General features: G+C 55.1%; 2 protein-coding genes across 4 annotated transcripts; one reads left to right on the forward strand and one right to left on the reverse strand.

Annotated features, from left to right (window-relative positions):
- Nucleotides 1–1,752: 1,752 nt before the first annotated feature.
- Nucleotides 1,753–11,282, forward strand: LOC104318126 (malignant fibrous histiocytoma-amplified sequence 1 homolog). 2 transcript variants are annotated; one of them, XM_069803518.1, is made up of 11 exons: nt 1,753–2,925; nt 3,920–4,799; nt 5,401–5,692; nt 6,138–6,324; nt 7,352–7,542; nt 7,646–8,133; nt 9,334–9,491; nt 10,002–10,161; nt 10,617–10,687; nt 10,794–10,900; nt 11,132–11,282. In XM_069803518.1, exons 1-11 carry the CDS (start codon nt 2,724–2,726, stop codon nt 11,147–11,149), a joined length of 2,754 nt encoding a protein of 917 aa, XP_069659619.1. In that variant the 5' UTR covers nt 1,753–2,723; the 3' UTR covers nt 11,150–11,282. The 2 variants fall into 2 exon arrangements, with proteins under 2 accessions (XP_069659619.1, XP_069659618.1); XM_069803517.1 differs by having other exon boundaries at nt 10,794–11,282.
- Nucleotides 11,283–11,490: 208 nt separating this feature from the next.
- Nucleotides 11,491–15,329, reverse strand: IRF7 (interferon regulatory factor 7). Of its 2 annotated transcripts, none has more exons than XM_069803519.1 (11): nt 15,191–15,329; nt 14,935–15,097; nt 14,430–14,592; nt 14,259–14,341; nt 14,035–14,080; nt 13,804–13,926; nt 13,554–13,712; nt 13,278–13,397; nt 12,734–13,114; nt 12,476–12,594; nt 11,491–11,944 (listed from the first exon to the last, which is right to left on the reverse strand). In XM_069803519.1, the coding sequence occupies exons 1-11, from the start codon at nt 15,211–15,213 to the stop codon at nt 11,798–11,800; spliced, it is 1,527 nt and encodes a 508-aa protein (XP_069659620.1). In that variant the 5' UTR covers nt 15,214–15,329; the 3' UTR covers nt 11,491–11,797. The 2 variants fall into 2 exon arrangements, with proteins under 2 accessions (XP_069659620.1, XP_069659621.1); XM_069803520.1 differs by lacking the exon at nt 11,491–11,944 and adding an exon at nt 11,964–12,029.
- Nucleotides 15,330–15,550: the final 221 nt, after the last annotated feature.

The following is a 15,550-nucleotide window of genomic DNA, read 5'->3' on the forward strand; positions in this document are numbered from 1 at the left end:
TGACAAAAAACATCACTCCCCATCTAACCATGTTAGGGAGAAGACATTTAACAGGGAAGCTGAAGAGAAAACCAGTAAGTTACAATTTATAAACTGGCTTTCCCTTCAGTGGGACTTGAATGTACATGGCTTGTTGGACCAGATGGCAGGAACATGTCTTGCATGAGGGCTTTCCCAACCACTTAGAGTGCACTTGGAAACTGCCCTCTTCGAGGATAGTCTTGCTGCCTGTCTTCAAAGAGAAAATAGTTAGGCTTTCTGGGATGAGTTTTATAAAGCAAGTAACTGCATCTCCTTTTTTGTTGTTGGGGTTTTTTTTTTCTCTCCTTCTGAGCATGGGAAGACTCACAAATAGCAAGATCTTTGATTTCTTGCTAGCATTCCTAACTTTTCAGTGAACTCTGATTTTGATCATAAGATTTTTGTCTGTATACGATAATTTTGGCTGTGGTTCCAAGTAGCTGATGTGGGGACTTTTTTTTTTTTTTTTTTTTTTTTTTTTTAATTTAAGCAAAACAAGTCCATATACCAGTACTGTCTGGACTGGCAAAATGCTTCATGCCCATCATTCACCACCCTGCAGAAGTGTTTATGGATGAGCATTTTGGAGTGGATCTTCCTTGGCTCCGTTTGCTTCCTGTATGAAAGCACAACCTGAATGGAGTACAAGGGGTTGGTAACTTTGGGCTTCAGTTGAAGATTTTGGAACAAAGCTCACTAAGACTGCAAAAGAATAGCTGGAAGAGAAGCTTTAGTTTTAAAGCTAAACTTGTAGCTAGAATATATACCTTGCAGATGGGTGTGGGGTTGTAAATACAAAGACTGATAATAGATTTCTTGACAAAGTTCAGAAACTTTTATGGCACTGTTGTCACAAGAACGAGAGAATGTGATCTAGGTGGGAATAAACTTAGGCTGGAAACTGGACACCTTTGGATGTATCATAGAATCATTTAGGTTGGAAAAGACCTTCAAGATCATTGAGTCCAACTATCCATCATGCCCACTAAACCATGTCCTGAAGTGCCTTGTCTATGTGCTTTTCGAATACCTCCAGAGACAGTGACTCAGCCACTTCTCTAGGCAGCCTGTTCCAATGTTTGACAACCCTTTCAGTAAAGAAATTTTTCCTAATATCCAATCTAAACCTCCCCTGCCACAACTCGAGGCCATTTCTTCTCATCCTATCACCATCCACCTGACAGAAGAGACCAGCACCCACCTCACTACACCCCCCCTTCAGGTAGTTGTAGAGAGCAATAAGGTCTCCCCTCAGCCTCCTTTTCTCCAGGCTAAACAACCCCAGTTCCCTCAGCTGCTCCTCATAAGACTTGTGCCCCTCACCAGCTCCGTTGCCTTTCTCTGGACACGCTCCAGCACCTCAATGTCTTTCTTATAGTGAGGGGCCCAAAACTGAACACAGTACTCGAGGTGCGGCCTCATCAGTGCCATATACAGGGGCACAATCACCTCCCTGCTCCTGCTGGCCACACCATTTCTGATGCAGGCCAGGATGCCGTTGGCCTTCTTGGCCACCTGGGCACACTGCTGGCTCATATTCAGCTGGCTGTGAACCAGCACCCCCAGGTCTTTTTCTGCCGGGCAGCTTTCCAGCCACTCTTCCCCAAGCCTGTAGCCCTCCATGGGGTTGTTGTGACCCAAGTGCAGGACCCAGCACTTGTTGGTCTTCATACGATTGGTCTCAGCCCATCGATCCAGCCTGTCCAGATCCCTCTGTAGAGCCTTCCTACCCTCAAGCAGATCGACCCTCCCTCCCAACTTGGTGTTGTCTGCAAACTTGCTGAGGGTGCACTCGATCCCCTCATCCAGATCACTGTTAACGATATTAAACAGAACAGGGCCCAACACCAAGCCCTGAGGAACACCACTTGTGACCTGCTGCCGACTGGATTTCACCCCACTCGCCACAACCCTCTGGGCTCATTGGAGGAACAATTCTGGAATAACCTGCCTGCATGAGCGAAAAAGGGTAGGTAGTGTGAAAAACAAAGCTTGACCAAATAATAAAAGCGACTACACTGTTGCCCAAGAAGACAATGTCAATCTGTTTTGTTCTTCAGCCTGCCTCGCTGCTTTAAATTCTTGGTTAGTGTTATCCTTGAATTAGCAGTGAAGATAACAGCCTGTTGCAAGATATATTAGGAATGCGTGTACTGTAAGGACTGTTCAATTTCAGTTACCTCTGCACCTGCCATTCCCTGGAAGAGTAATGAAGCTGAAAACTATACCTTCTGCACATGCTTTTCCCTGAAGTTATGTGAACAAGAATAGTGGTTCTTTCATTCTGTCTACTGTTAAAAATAAATCCATCAAATTGTAAGCTGGCCCTGGGGAGAGGCAATAAGAAACACCTAAAAATGCCTCTTCTGGCATGGTTTTGTAGTATACTGTGTATGCTACTTGCACTCTTCCCTTTTTCCCCCTTTCCCCCCTTTATTCCCCCTTTCCTCCCCTTTCCCCTTCTTTTTGACCCTCTTATATCAGCTGCTGCCACCTGTTTAACAGAAGAAATCTTTTTTCTTCAACACATGTGGTAGTTTGGTGATAGCATAACTTCTTGTGAGTGTCCTTTCCCTCCTCTGCAACAGTGGTAACACTAAAAGCTTCTTTAGCAAAGGCAGGGACGCTGCTGTAAAAAGTTGACTCGGGCGCTGCTCTGCCACCACTTTTGTTGGTAACCTCCAGAGCTGTTTTTGGGACACATGCTTGGCCCTGGTATCTGGCCAGCAGTGCTCGGGTTGTTGGGAGCTGCTCTGAGGATGGATGGAGAAAGAGAGGGTGGGGTTCCCGGGCAGAGCACGGGGAGGCGGGGAGCGAAAAAAATAGGAGGAAATGAAAGAGGCCAAGTGACTGGGAGGATCCAGCCGGTGCCACGCTGCAGGGCCATGACCCAGCCCAGAGCCTGTGAGTAGCCACCCCGGGTCTTCGCTGCTCTGGTTCAGAGCAGTGGTGGGAGCCCTTGGCTTGTCTGTCTGATGGTGCCAGGGGAGGGACCGGGCGTTTGGGAGGGTGTGAAAGCTTGCTTTCCTGCTGGGCTTGTTGCATGTCCCAGGTTTAGGTGGTGATGCTGAGAACTGACGATGAGTCGGTCCTGAGCAGGGTGCCTTGCGCAAGGGGATTCCGTGCTTGGTGTCATCTGGTGAGGAAGTGAAAAAACGGAGAGAAAAGCAAATCTGACCATGTTTTGTTCTAGTATTGTGTGATCCCCATCCCACATCCCCTGGCACTCTTCTTGCCTGCAACCTTCTCTGCTCTAAATGCATTCCTTTTGGGGATGTTTTTGGCCGTCACTGAGTCCCTTCTCGTGCGCCCTGTCCTGTGGGGGACCCTACTGTCCCTGCGTTATTCCCCCGGTCTCCCGGGGCTGGGAGCATCTCTGCAGGGAATTGTAGCATGCCTCTGGAGCAGGGGGAGGATGTGAGAGAGGAAGTGTCTGAAGACACTAGCCCTGGCCTCAACACATCTCCCTAGCTGTGGTCGAGAGCTGAGGGTGGACTGGGCGAGTTATTTGGAAAGCAGCTCTCCCGCTGACGTCGGCTCTGCCCCGCCAGCCTGCTGCTGGGATTAGAAACCTGCCGGTTTCGGGGTAGATGCATCTGCGGCTGGAGCTCTTGCAGTGCTTTAATGAGAGCAAAGCTGTTAATGTGATGCTTGGGCTACAGGCCAACATGTGGTGGCCACCGTTTCTTCCTGTGTCTTCAGGCCTAGCCGAGATCCTTGTGCCTCAGCTTTGGTTCCTCTCTTGAGAGGACATAGGACCAGCTCCTATGTCTTGCCCCTGCTTTTCCTTGCTGGCCAAAATGATCCCCAAGTCGTGCAGAGCTCAAGAGAAAAAAATGTTCTGTAACCCAAAGGGTGAAAGTCTCTCTTAACCACCTCCCCTGTCCCATGTGTGCAGGTCAGGAGCAGGAGGATGGTTTGCGTGAAGTGACTCTCTCTACCCAGAGGCTGCGCGTGCTGCCACCAGCAGTCCTGAGCAACCCCAGGCTGGAAAGCCTTGACCTCGACAGGAACAAGCTCAGGAGCATCACCGGCATTTCTAAGCTTTGCAACCTGAAGAGGCTAATACTGTCCAAGAATGAGATTGTGGACTTTCCCACTGAAATCCAGAGCCTGGTCTGTTTAGAGAAGCTTGAGCTGAATCAGAACCAAATCCGGGTCATCCCAGAGGGGGTTTTCTCCCACCTCCCCAGGCTTAAACACTTGAGGCTGAACAACAACCGTCTTGGTGCCCTCCCCAAGGACCTGACAGCATGTCAAGGCAGCCTTCAGTACCTCAACATCTCCAACAACCTGTTCCGGACCTTCCCCCAGCCTGTCCTGCAGCTGGCACACTTGCAGGAGCTCCATGTGCAGAATAATGTCCTTCGCCAGCTCCCCAGGGAGCTCTTCCAGGGGCAATCCCTGAAAATGTTCAAGGCCAATGGGAACCCCCTCCGGGAGCCACCCAGTGAAGTGTGCGCTGGTGGCATCCAGCAGATCCGGAATTACTTCAACCAGCTTCAACACAGTTCAGGCCAGGAGGACAAGAGGGTCAAGACCATGTTCCTGGGGGCCTCGCTGGCGGGGAAGTCCACCATCTGCAAAAGCCTGAAGCAAGGGCAAACCAAACTGGTGCCCAAGGAAGAGCGAACGGTTGGGATAGAGATCAGCGAGTTCCGGATCGAGGACTTCACATTTCTCTTCTGGGACTTTGCTGGCCAGCTGGAATACTACATGACTCACCATGTGTTCATCACCCCACAGGCACTTGTCATCCTTGTCATCAATCTCCACATGTAAATGCTGAGCTGGTTTGGATTCAAAGTGGCGTGCGAGAAGAAAAAAGGGGCTGGGCAAGCTTTCCCCTGCATGGGTTCACACCATTTCCATTGGACCTTGATGCCTGGTCTTCTCACTGCAGGAGTAGCCAGCTCTCCCTCTCCCCCTTTTTGCAGATCACTCTTTTAATTAAGCCACTAGATCTGTGATCGCCTTACCAAGTCCTCTGTTTTGTGGGGTTAGATGAGCATTAACTCCTTATGTGACTTTACTTTCTGCCTTGGCAATACATCTATGAGCTCTCCTATATCTTGTGGTGCTCCCTGAACATGGAGGGAGCATCAGGTTTGGGCTTTGTGGTACAGAGGGATGCTCCCATCCATAGCAGGGACAGACTCTGCTACACCCCATAGCTTTAACTGGCTTAGCTTAAGGATGGGAAACTTACGGATGAGCTTGGATATGGCCCGTGACAGCTTAGGACATCTGAGCTCTTCTCCAGTAAGCCCCTGGGACAGCATAAGGTGCGGTGCATGGTCAGGCCTGTGCTGGTGGAAGTTGGCTGTAGAGCCGGCGGGTTAGATGTGAATTTGGGATTTTCTTTCTCTCCCTTCCCAGGTACCAAACTAATGACAAGACTTTCAAGGAGCTCGTCGGTTTCTGGATCAACAACCTGTCCATGCGAGTCCCAAACTCAGTGGTGCTTCCCGTGGGAACCCACGTGGACTGCTGCCGGGAGGAGGAGGTGGAGGAGAAGAGATGTGACATCATGGCCAAGATCACAGCCATGCTGATGGAGAGAAAAAGCAACCTCGCTCACTTCATCGACAATCTGGAGGGCAGTGAGGAGCCCGAGTTTTACGTGGACCAGTGGGAGAGGCTGAAGGAGATGGAGAGCTGCACATTAACAGTAGGCCTGAGATAATCGTGGTTCTTTGCTGTCTGTGGTCACCCTGTTGTCTCTGGCAGCCCAGCATGCTACTGGTGATGCTGACCTGGTGCTAATGCATCAGGCTGCTACTGCAGCCACTACCCGGGGCTAGGGTGGATGTAGTAACCCTTGGCTGTGACCTGCTGCATCTTTCTCCCTGCTCAGTGGTGAGCATCTGCTCCTGTGGCTTGTAGCAAGTGCTTGGTGAGGAGCTGGGGCGGGGGGGAAGGTGCATTTACCATCCGTAGGTGATTTTCTGGGAACTGCTGCAAAGCAAAGGTGTAAAGGAAGCGCCCTCTGAAGCTGAGCCAGCGGCATGTTCCATCCTTGGTGACCTCTTTGGCATTAGGTCCCTCCTTTACCTTGCAGGCTAAAAGACTCCTCTGGATGTGCTTTTGGCAGGTGTGTGCTTTCTTTCTTCCAGATCTTAAACTTAGTTGCTGTCAACTGCACAGATCACCACGATATCAAAAAGCTCGAGGCCACTATTTTGGAGCATGTGAAGAACGAGGAGCTCTTCCCTGAGGTCGTCCGAGTGCTGCCACCCGTCTATAGGCAGGTGGAAGCTGCCATTGTAGATATCGCACAGGGCGAGGAGTTGGCAGACCATGGTGAGTGGTCCATGAACCCCGCCGTACTTTCCTGGGAGGACCTGCTGTCCTACGGCTGGGACGGGCTTTCCAGTGCTTGCTGCACCTTCTGGCCCCATTCACGTGGTGGTGGGGTCGCTGCTGAAGACCTTGCAGTGTTATTGCTGGAGCATTAATTGCTACTACCCAGTTCTGTCATTATGAGCATGTGCCTCCAAGGCAGGTACCTAGGGAAAAGCATAGGAAAAGGCCCAGCATGTCTTCAGCAGGAGGCTCTGCCAGCATCTACCAACCTGTGGCTGGAGGTACCTGGAGCTGGCCATGTTGTCTGGTTTCTTTCTTTCCGGTAACATTGTTCTTTCTCCCCTTTGCCCTATATAAGCAATTAAAAAATCTTGCAGGAAGGAGCTCCACAGTTTTAATGCTTCTGTGTGGTTTCGCAACCTACATCCCACTGACTTTATTTAATGGCCCCTACCGCTCCCTAGCCCCTTCTCTGTGTCTCCTGTGACTTAGCAGGACTAGCAGGCAGCCCCAGCTCCTTGCTTATGTACCTAAAGCAGGTAGGAACACCACCAGCACCAAGGATGTCATCTCCGGCTCCCCTGGCCACTGTAGGATTAGAGGATGAGGAGCAAATGCTTTTCTTTTGTGGAGATAAGCCAGGTTCTGTTGCCTGTCTCACTGCACGACTAAATGACAATCTGAGGTTTTCTGGCTGGAAACAAACCTGCTCTCTCAAACAATGAAAAAAAAAAACCCGCAATATTAGCCTCATTTATCAGCTGCTCTGTTGAGGTCCTGGCAGGCTGTTGGCACCACTGAGGCAAGGCAAGACCATGGGAGCTGCAGGATGGCAGTGGGACAGCTGAGGATGGGCAAAGCATTTTGGACCGCAGCCACCAAGCATCGTGCTGGTCCCAGCTGCTTCCCCAGGGATGGCATGGGTGACATTGGGTGCTGCTGGTGTTTGTTGGCTCTCTAAAGCATCTGCCTTGGAACACTGGTGTCCAAGAGATGTGTCCTGAGCTCCTGCGTCTCCCTCTAGGCATGATGGACCTCCAGTATCTGCTCAGCAAACTCTCCCAGTGCGAGCACCTGGCTAACCTGGGCAGAGAGCTTCTCCAGGACATCTTGCGGTACCTCCACCGCGTCGGGCTTGTCGTGTGGTACGAGGAAATCAAGCACCTGGAAAGCACTGTTTTTCTCCAGCCTACCTTCCTAATAACTATGTTCAAGGTGAGTGTGGGGATCAGGACTGTCTTCTCTGCAGGTCCCAAGCTCTGCAGCTTTGCTGGGTTCCTCTCATTGCCGCCTCTTCTCTCCTTCTCTTCCCACCCAGCTCCTTGTGAGGTACCGCCTAGTCCAGCAGCTCGAGAGCATCTCTGTGGACACGCTGATTGGGGAACATGCTACCATCAGAGACAGGTCCAACTGGGTGTGGACTTTCAAGTCAAAGGCAATGCTGTGCCACCGGGCTGTGCGTGCCTTGGTGAAGCACCAGCTCTGTTCAGAAGGGATGCGGGACGTCTTTGAGGAAATCATGGGACATAGGCCCCCCAGCAGGAGAGGGAAGCTCTTCAGCCTCCTGGAGCACTTTGAGCTCTGCCTGGAGGTGAGGCATGCCAAAGCACTCAACCCACAGGCCAGTGAGTTTGTGCCCGGGAAGCCATGGGAGACAACGCGGGGGCAAGGCGAGTCCTGGTACTTGTTCCCAACCTATCTGAACCAGACCGAAGAGGTCTCTGAGGTGTGGGGAGGAGATCACCCTGAGGACCTCCACATCCGTGCCTACTTCTCACCCGAAATACCTGAGGGTTTCTTCCAGAGGTAAGCAGTGGTCTCCAGCCCTCAATGAGGCTGTGCAGTTCAGGGTTTGCTCGACGCGGCACCAGTATGACCGACAGCAAGCCCTTGCTGAGGCATGAGGCTATGACTCAGGAGACTAGGGTGGCTTCTCGGCTCTGCCACAGACATGTGGAGCCCTGGGTGAACCATTTTGATGTTCGTTACCTGGATGTGAACAAGGACCGTGCTCCTTCTGCTTCACCTTTCATCTGGGGTGGTTTTTGGCTAGTCTGTGCCCATCCAGGCAGTCAGAGGTCTCCCAGTCCCACCTGAGGATGGTCCAGTTTTTACAGGTGCTGGGACTGTTCCAGTTTCTGGAAGGTCTCCTGGCCTTGTGGGGTTCTTGATTTGTGTCCAGAGCTTTATCTGATGGTGTCATGATTTAACTCCAGCCAGCATCTAAGCACCACATAGCTGCTCACTCACTCCCGCCCCAGGTGGGATGGGGAGACAATCAGAAGGGTAAAAGTAAGAAAACTCATGGGTTGAGATAAGAACAGTTTAATAATTGAAATATTGGAATAATAATAGTAATAGTAATGTTGTAATGAAAATGAAAATAACAAAAAGAGAGAAAAATAAAACCAAAGAAAAACATGTGATGCAAATGAAATACAATTGCTCACCACCAACCAACCGATCCCAGCCCGTTCCCAAGCAGCAGCCTCCTGGCCAGCTTTCCCCAGTTTATATCCTGAGCACGATGGCATACGGTCTGGAATATCCCTTGGGTCAGTTTGGGTCAGCTGTCCCAGCTGTGTCCCCTCCCAACTTCTTGTGCCCCCCCCAGCCTGCTTGCTAGTGGGGGTGGGGTGAGATGCTGAAAAGTCCTTGACTCTGTGCAAGCACTGCTCAGCACCAACTGAAAACATCCATCTGTTATCAACATTATTCCCATCCTAAATCCAAAACACAGTACTATACCAGCTACTAGGAAAAAAAATTAACTCTATCCCAGCCAAAAATCAGGATAGATGGCCAACTCTGGAAGCAGCTCTTGGCTTAAGAGGCTGCTCCTGCTGCTTGAGCTTTCAGTAGAGCAGGGTCCTCATTTGATGTCTGCCTCTGTTTCTACTGAAATTGGGTTCATATTTTTCAAGTCCACCTGCTGCCACACTTCCCCCCAGTGTCAGAGATAAGCAGGGAGGAGAGTGGTGAAAGCTGTGGTCAATCTCCTTACAGGTTCCTGGTGAAAGCTTGTTCCTTCTACTCCACACACTGGGTGGCCAAGGCAACCTGCCTGCTCATATCCAATGGCAAACCTCTGCTGATCAAAGAGAATAACCAGAGAGCCTACAGCTACCTGGAGCTCCGATGCAGAAAGCCGGCAGGAAGGACAGGTAAGGATCCTTATTTCATGACTCCCAACCACATGTCTCTCCTTAACTGCCACTTCCACTCCTCTGGGGAGAGCATCCCAGAAGCCTCTGCCACACGTCCTGCTCTGGCCAGGGTCCACTAGCAGTTCAAGTAAAGATTTCCCCTTTCTCCATGCAACCTGGTCAGGATTCCTCTCAAGGTGTCACATGAAAGTGGAAAGTCAAGTTTTCAGTATTCTCATGGAGCAAACAGGTCATCCTTCCCCATAAGGTCCCAGCAGAGTATGGTCTCAGGCTGGGTCTCCAAGTGATAAACAAAAGGGCCATCTGAGTTGGGAAGCGCTTCCAACATATCTTTCAATTCCCTTTGAAGGCTGGTGGGCCTTGGTTAACTTGAGAAATGGAACTGGTCAAGCCATTCTGGCTGTGGTCCGACAGGCTGGAAGCGATGCGTGCATCACCACAGCATCTCCTGGGCTGCCACGGTTGGGTGGCTGTGAGTAAGCAAGATGTTCTCCTTTTGCCTGGAAGGTTTCCAGTTTGCCTGGGACTTCCTCATGGCGGTTGTCTTCACCATCCAGAAGCTCGCTGAGGAGTGGCCGGGGCTGCACATGTGCATGAAGACACCCTGCCGAACGGCTGGTTGTCCTGCGGAGCTCATCTGGCCAGACATGGATGGCACAAATGCCATGTACGTATGTGCTGCGCCACTCCAAGCTGAGGGCTGGAGCTGGGTGGTTGGTATGGCAATGCTGGTGGGGCTGGTCAGCTTCCAAAAGCCATGTGAAATTAGTTGCAAAACTCACTGGGCACTATGTCGCCCTTCTCCTGACTGTAGTAGCCCGTCCCCCATGTGGTGGTAGCATTTACTTGTGTGGGAAATTCAAGCGTGGAAAAAAAGGTGAAAAAGTCAAGACTCTGGGGCTCAGGCACATAATGTCCCCTCTGGACAGGTGCCCACGTCCCCCACTTCATGAAGAGCTGAAGGTGCTCAGGCACCTGGGAAGGCAACAGCCATCCCACTGACAGCAGGACCTCATGTCAGGGTGGAAAGAGGGAGCTTCTTCCATCGCCCTGGCATTGTCTTGCATGGGAAGTGCTGAGGGCAGCTGCTGCTCCTTCTTCTCGGGGCTTTTTCCTCCGCAGGACGAAGGAAGACATTAAAACCTGTGGGACGTGTGGGCACCGCTTTGGTGCAGAGCTGCTCCTGCCCAAAGGTGAGCCAAATGGTCCTAGTTTTGCGCCGCAGCAGTGCTTGGGGGGGAGGAGGGCTTGAGGGGTTCATGGAGCTGAGGTGCTGATGGTGTCCCCCCACCCCCACAGTGCCCAGGCAGCTGGAGGAGCCCCCGGCGCAGCCCTCTGCTCACTATTACGTGACAAGCTACGGGACCACCACCTTTGGGCCCAGCAGCATCCACATCAATCGGCAGGTAAGGAGGCTGCCACCTCCCCTTGCTCTGGGTCCAACATTGATGGCCAGGCTCATCCTCTCCTCTTGCTCCCGAAATGAGGGGGTGCTGCTGCTTCCAGCCTGGGGATGGGACACCCCATCTTCAGGCAGTGCTCTGGTTACCATGCTCCTCCCTGAGATACCACCACCTCTGCGCCTCGGAGCTGTGCTCTGGGTGCTTCCTGTTGTAGTTACTGCCTTATTTTTCCAGAACATCTCAAGTGAGTAACCCTGGGCCAGCGGGGAGGTGCTCGCCGAAGAATTATTTTTCTTTAGCCAAAGCCAAGCTGTCCTCAACACGCTTTGCTCGCAAATCATGTTTGCAGCCTCAGTGCATGGAAATAAATGCATCGATAAATGCATGCCTGCATGCGTGGGAAGTCACCTCATTTACACAAATGTTAACGGGGAGGCGCTGACAAGCGCCCTGCTACGAGCCCGCTGCCAGCAGGGGCTTTGCTGGGACAAGGCTGGCCACGGACCCCCATGGTGTTGGGGGATGCCAGGGGGGTGAAAGTCTCAGACTGATAAGTGTGGGCAGATGTCCAGGCAACATCAGCAAGCAGGAAGCACCTTTCCATACATATATATTTAAACTTACAAAACTTAAGAAAATAAATCTGTAAATGACCACACTCCACAAACGCACACGTTAGCAGCTGACGGAGGGGAAAAGCAACTTGTCAGCTCTGGGACCAGCTAGTGAAGCTGTCCTTGCTGGGGGCGGGGCGGAAGCGGAGGACGAAAGATCCCCACCATAGGCATTCCACCACAGCATTCCTGGGGGGATGCCGGTTTGCACGGCCTCCGATGCCCAGTGGTCCCCTGCCGGCAGGTGCCTGTCCCAGGGGTCCACGGGGAGCGGGGTGGGTGGGAGTCAGTCTATCTGCATGTTGCACTGCTCAATGAGCTCGAAGAGGCTGAAGGAGTCGGAGAGCTGCAAGCTGACGGTGCCGCTGTCGAGAGAGGAGGCTCCCTCCCGCAGCACCTGCTCATACCAGTACTCGCAGAACTTGGGCACCAGCTGTGGCAGCAAACCGTCAGGGTTATGGGCAGGGTTAGGGGCAGCTGCCTGATGTGGCTGCAATGCCCTGCATGGCCCTGTCCTCCTGGAGCAGATGAAGGAGGTGTGCGGGGCACTCTATAGCTCCCCCAGACCCTGAGGGTCCCCATCCCTGGGCAGCTGCCTCCCACCCCATCCCGCCCAGCCCCCAAGGGTCTCCTTCCCAGGCACCAGCCCCCCCCATATTTCCCTTGTTCCCCAAGGCTTCCCTTCCCTGGGCACACAGTCTCCCATCTCCCCCAGCCCCTGAGGGCCCACCTCCTCAGGCACCCAGACCCCCCCTCTCCCCTGGACCCTGAGAGTCCCCACCCCCAGACCCCACGGAACCCTCATCTCCCCCAGCCCCCGAGGGTCCCCCTCCTCAGGCACCCAGAGCCCCATCTCCCACAGACCTCTAGAGTCCCCCTCCTTGGGTACCCAGACCCCCATCTCCCCTGGCCCCCAGGAGTCTCCCCCTCCCTGGGCAGCAGTGGTGGGTGTTGGCCCCTGTACCTTGACCAGGATGAGCTTGGACTCCTTGGGCCTGGCCTTGGAGAAGGACTGCCCGAAGCAGAGGTAGATGGTGAAGTCAGGGGACCGCTGCCTTTGGCCGTTGCGGAAGTCCCTCAGCTCTGCACGAGGAGACAGGGCTCAGTTTTGGGGTGAGCCCAGATGACACAGAGGGGCTGGGAGGTTTCACATGCTTGTGACATCCTGGAGCTGGCTCTCGCAAGCTCCAAAACCAGGATGGGGGGGATTGCCCCTGCCCACCTGTGCAAAACTCATTGAAGTCAAAGATGGGGGTTTCCTGGTCCCGGCAGAGCAGGTTGCGTGGGGGGTCCCCGATGCCCTCGAGCTGCTGAGACAGTGCCCAGAAGACCTTGCACTTCTTCAGGCGGGTGGCAAAGAGCTTGCAGGCACGTTGCTCCAGCTGCAGCCCTGCGTTGCCCAGCAGCTCCTCGGTGAAACGCCGCTGCTTACTGTCAGCCAGCTCTGCGGGGCTGGGGAAGTGCACCAGGCGCCCGGGGCGCAGGACCACCGCTGGGTCAGACGACTGGTACGCCAGCAGGCACTGGCTGCCCCCCACCTCCTCCTGGTGGAAGAGCTTCCCCCGGTAGTAGATGCTGATGTCCAGGATGGGGATGATGCCATCTGTACCAGGCAGTGATCAGCAGCTGCGTCCCCCCAAACCCCAATGGTCCCCGTCCCCAAAATGTCTCCCTGGGCATTAATAACTATTAATAGTTACACTATAGTATTTATTATTAATAATTATAATAATTATTTGTAGCTATTAATAATTAATAACCCTCACCTGTGTTATCCTGCGGTGGCAGCGGCACAGGGCTGGTGGCGGGGGCAAAGAGCATCGCCTCCCCTGGGGACAGCCCAGGAACCGTGACGTCTGGTGGGTGGCATGGCAGTGGCATGGCCCCTGCAGCAGGAGACGGGCAGCGTCAGCATCATGATTTGGGGGTGCAGCAGGGTGGGAGGGGTTGCTTCAGGGGTACGTGCGGCAGCACCCCGTCCTCTTCCCGCCCCGTTATGGCGATCCCATGTGCAGGGCTGGAGCCTGCCCCACAGCACCCACCTGGCTCCTCCAGCAGCATGGGGTCTGTGGGGCTGTAGGCGCCCAAGGGGGGCTGCTCCGCTGCAGGCGCCCATTGCTGAAATGGCGGCGGGGGGAGGCAGTTGTTTTGGTTGGGGTCTGGGTGAGGCTGGAGCAGGGTGTCCTGGTGAGGAGCATCCCCTGCAGAGAAATCACCGGTGGGAAGGGGCTAGGGTCACCCACCCATGGGGTCACTCCCCACCCCGTGCCCCACAAGTGGGGTCAGTCTCACCTGCAGTCCCCCACGATGGGGTCGGGTGGTCAAGGTCACGGGGGGAGATGTCGCACAGCTTCAGCACCCACTGCAGGGCCTCCAGGTCATCCAGCGTCGGGGGCTGTGCAGGGTCAGTGCTGCCTGACAGGGGGCACAGCAGGTGGGAGGTCTCACAACCCTAAAACCAGCCCCAGCTGAGCCTACTGGGGTGTCCCCCCCCCCAAAAAAAATTGGGGAACCAGCACCTACCTGGGGGAGCGATTTCTGGGGCCACGTCTTGGGGGTTAAGCTCCAGCTTTGAAGAGAAGCGGGATGGGGTCTTACTACTGTGGATGGGGGGGCCCAGCCTTCCCCTGCCCCACATTTCAGCCGGGTGCTGGGCTCCAGTTCAGGAGCACCCCAAGGACATGGGGGTGCAATGCCTGAGTGGCAGCAGCAGGTTCTCCCCCAGGCCACCATGCCCACCCCGCTACCTGTGGCTGCTGGTGCAGCGGCTGCTGGTCCACCGCAGGGTCAGGGCTGCCGAAATCTCCCTCCTCACCACGCCAGAGGGCGGCTGGAAGGAGAGCGGCGTGAGTGGGGTGCCCTGAGATCGCCCACCCCACTCCTACCCCCGACACGGCCCCCCCCGGGGCCAGGCTCACCTGGGGTGATGGCAAAGACCTTGTGCGGGTCGTCACCACTCGTGGAGCGGTCGTCCACCAACCTGAACATGCGGGTGCTCCTCAGGGCGCAGCGGAAGTTGGTCTTCCACTTGGCTGGGTCCTCGGGGCACCCCTCATACCGCCCACTCGCCTGCGCCCAGGCCTGGGGGGTTAGGGGGGGAGGGGACGGGGGTGAGCACGGGGACCATGAGCGTGGAGGTTTCAGGGATGCCTGCTCTCCCCCCCCCCCCCGTCCCCAGTTCCCACATCCCACCTACCTGGAATACCTTGAGCTCGCTCCTGGTCGCCCCCATCCCACCCACCTTGACAAAGACCCCCGAGGCTGCTGCGCGTCCCCTCCAGCCCCCCCACCCTGAAGACGCAAAGCTCTCCCCGGTCGCCCCCACCCCCCCCACCTTGAAGACCCCGAGGCTGCTGCGCGTCCCCTCCAGCCTCCCCCCCCGAAGACGCGAAGCTCCCCCCGGTCAGCCCCGCCCCCCCCCACCTTGAAGACCGCCAGGTCGCCGCTGGTGACGTCCTTCCTGCTGTTGTGCTTCCAGGGGACGCGGAATTTGCTGCGGGCCGGGTCTGTCCAGCGCAGCCCCTGGTAGATCCCGCTGCTGACGGCGCTCACCAGCCAGGGCCCGAACCGCAGCTTCTGGGCCTCCCTGCGGGCGCGGGGCCGTCAGCGGGGGCGGGCGGGGGACGGGGACACCCGGGGCCGGCGACCGGGGGAGGGCCGGGGGGGGGGGGATGCTTACCCCTCGCTCTGCAGCGCTGCCATGGTGCCGTCCGGTCCCGCAGAGCCCGTGCCGGGGCGGGGGGGGGGCCACCTCGACTCGGGGCGCGGCCGCCTCCCGCCCGGCCCTTTTATTCGTCCCCGCCACCCGCTCCCGCTTTCCTGGAAACCACGTGACCCTTCCGAAAATGAAAGCGTCGCCGGGGCCGCCCCCCGCCGCGGGGGGTGCGTGGGGTGTCACACGCACCGGTCCCCGGTGATGCACCCGCGGGGGCGGAGATGCTCTGGCCCCAGCCTGGTGCACCCTCCCCCCGGGGGGGGATGCTGGCCGCGGAGCCCTGCGCAACCCCCTCCCCAAATTAACACTAATTAATAATAATCT

The sequence above is a fragment of the Haliaeetus albicilla genome, chromosome 16, assembly GCF_947461875.1.
Source record: "Haliaeetus albicilla chromosome 16, bHalAlb1.1, whole genome shotgun sequence".
Classification (NCBI taxonomy): domain Eukaryota; kingdom Metazoa; phylum Chordata; class Aves; order Accipitriformes; family Accipitridae; genus Haliaeetus; species Haliaeetus albicilla.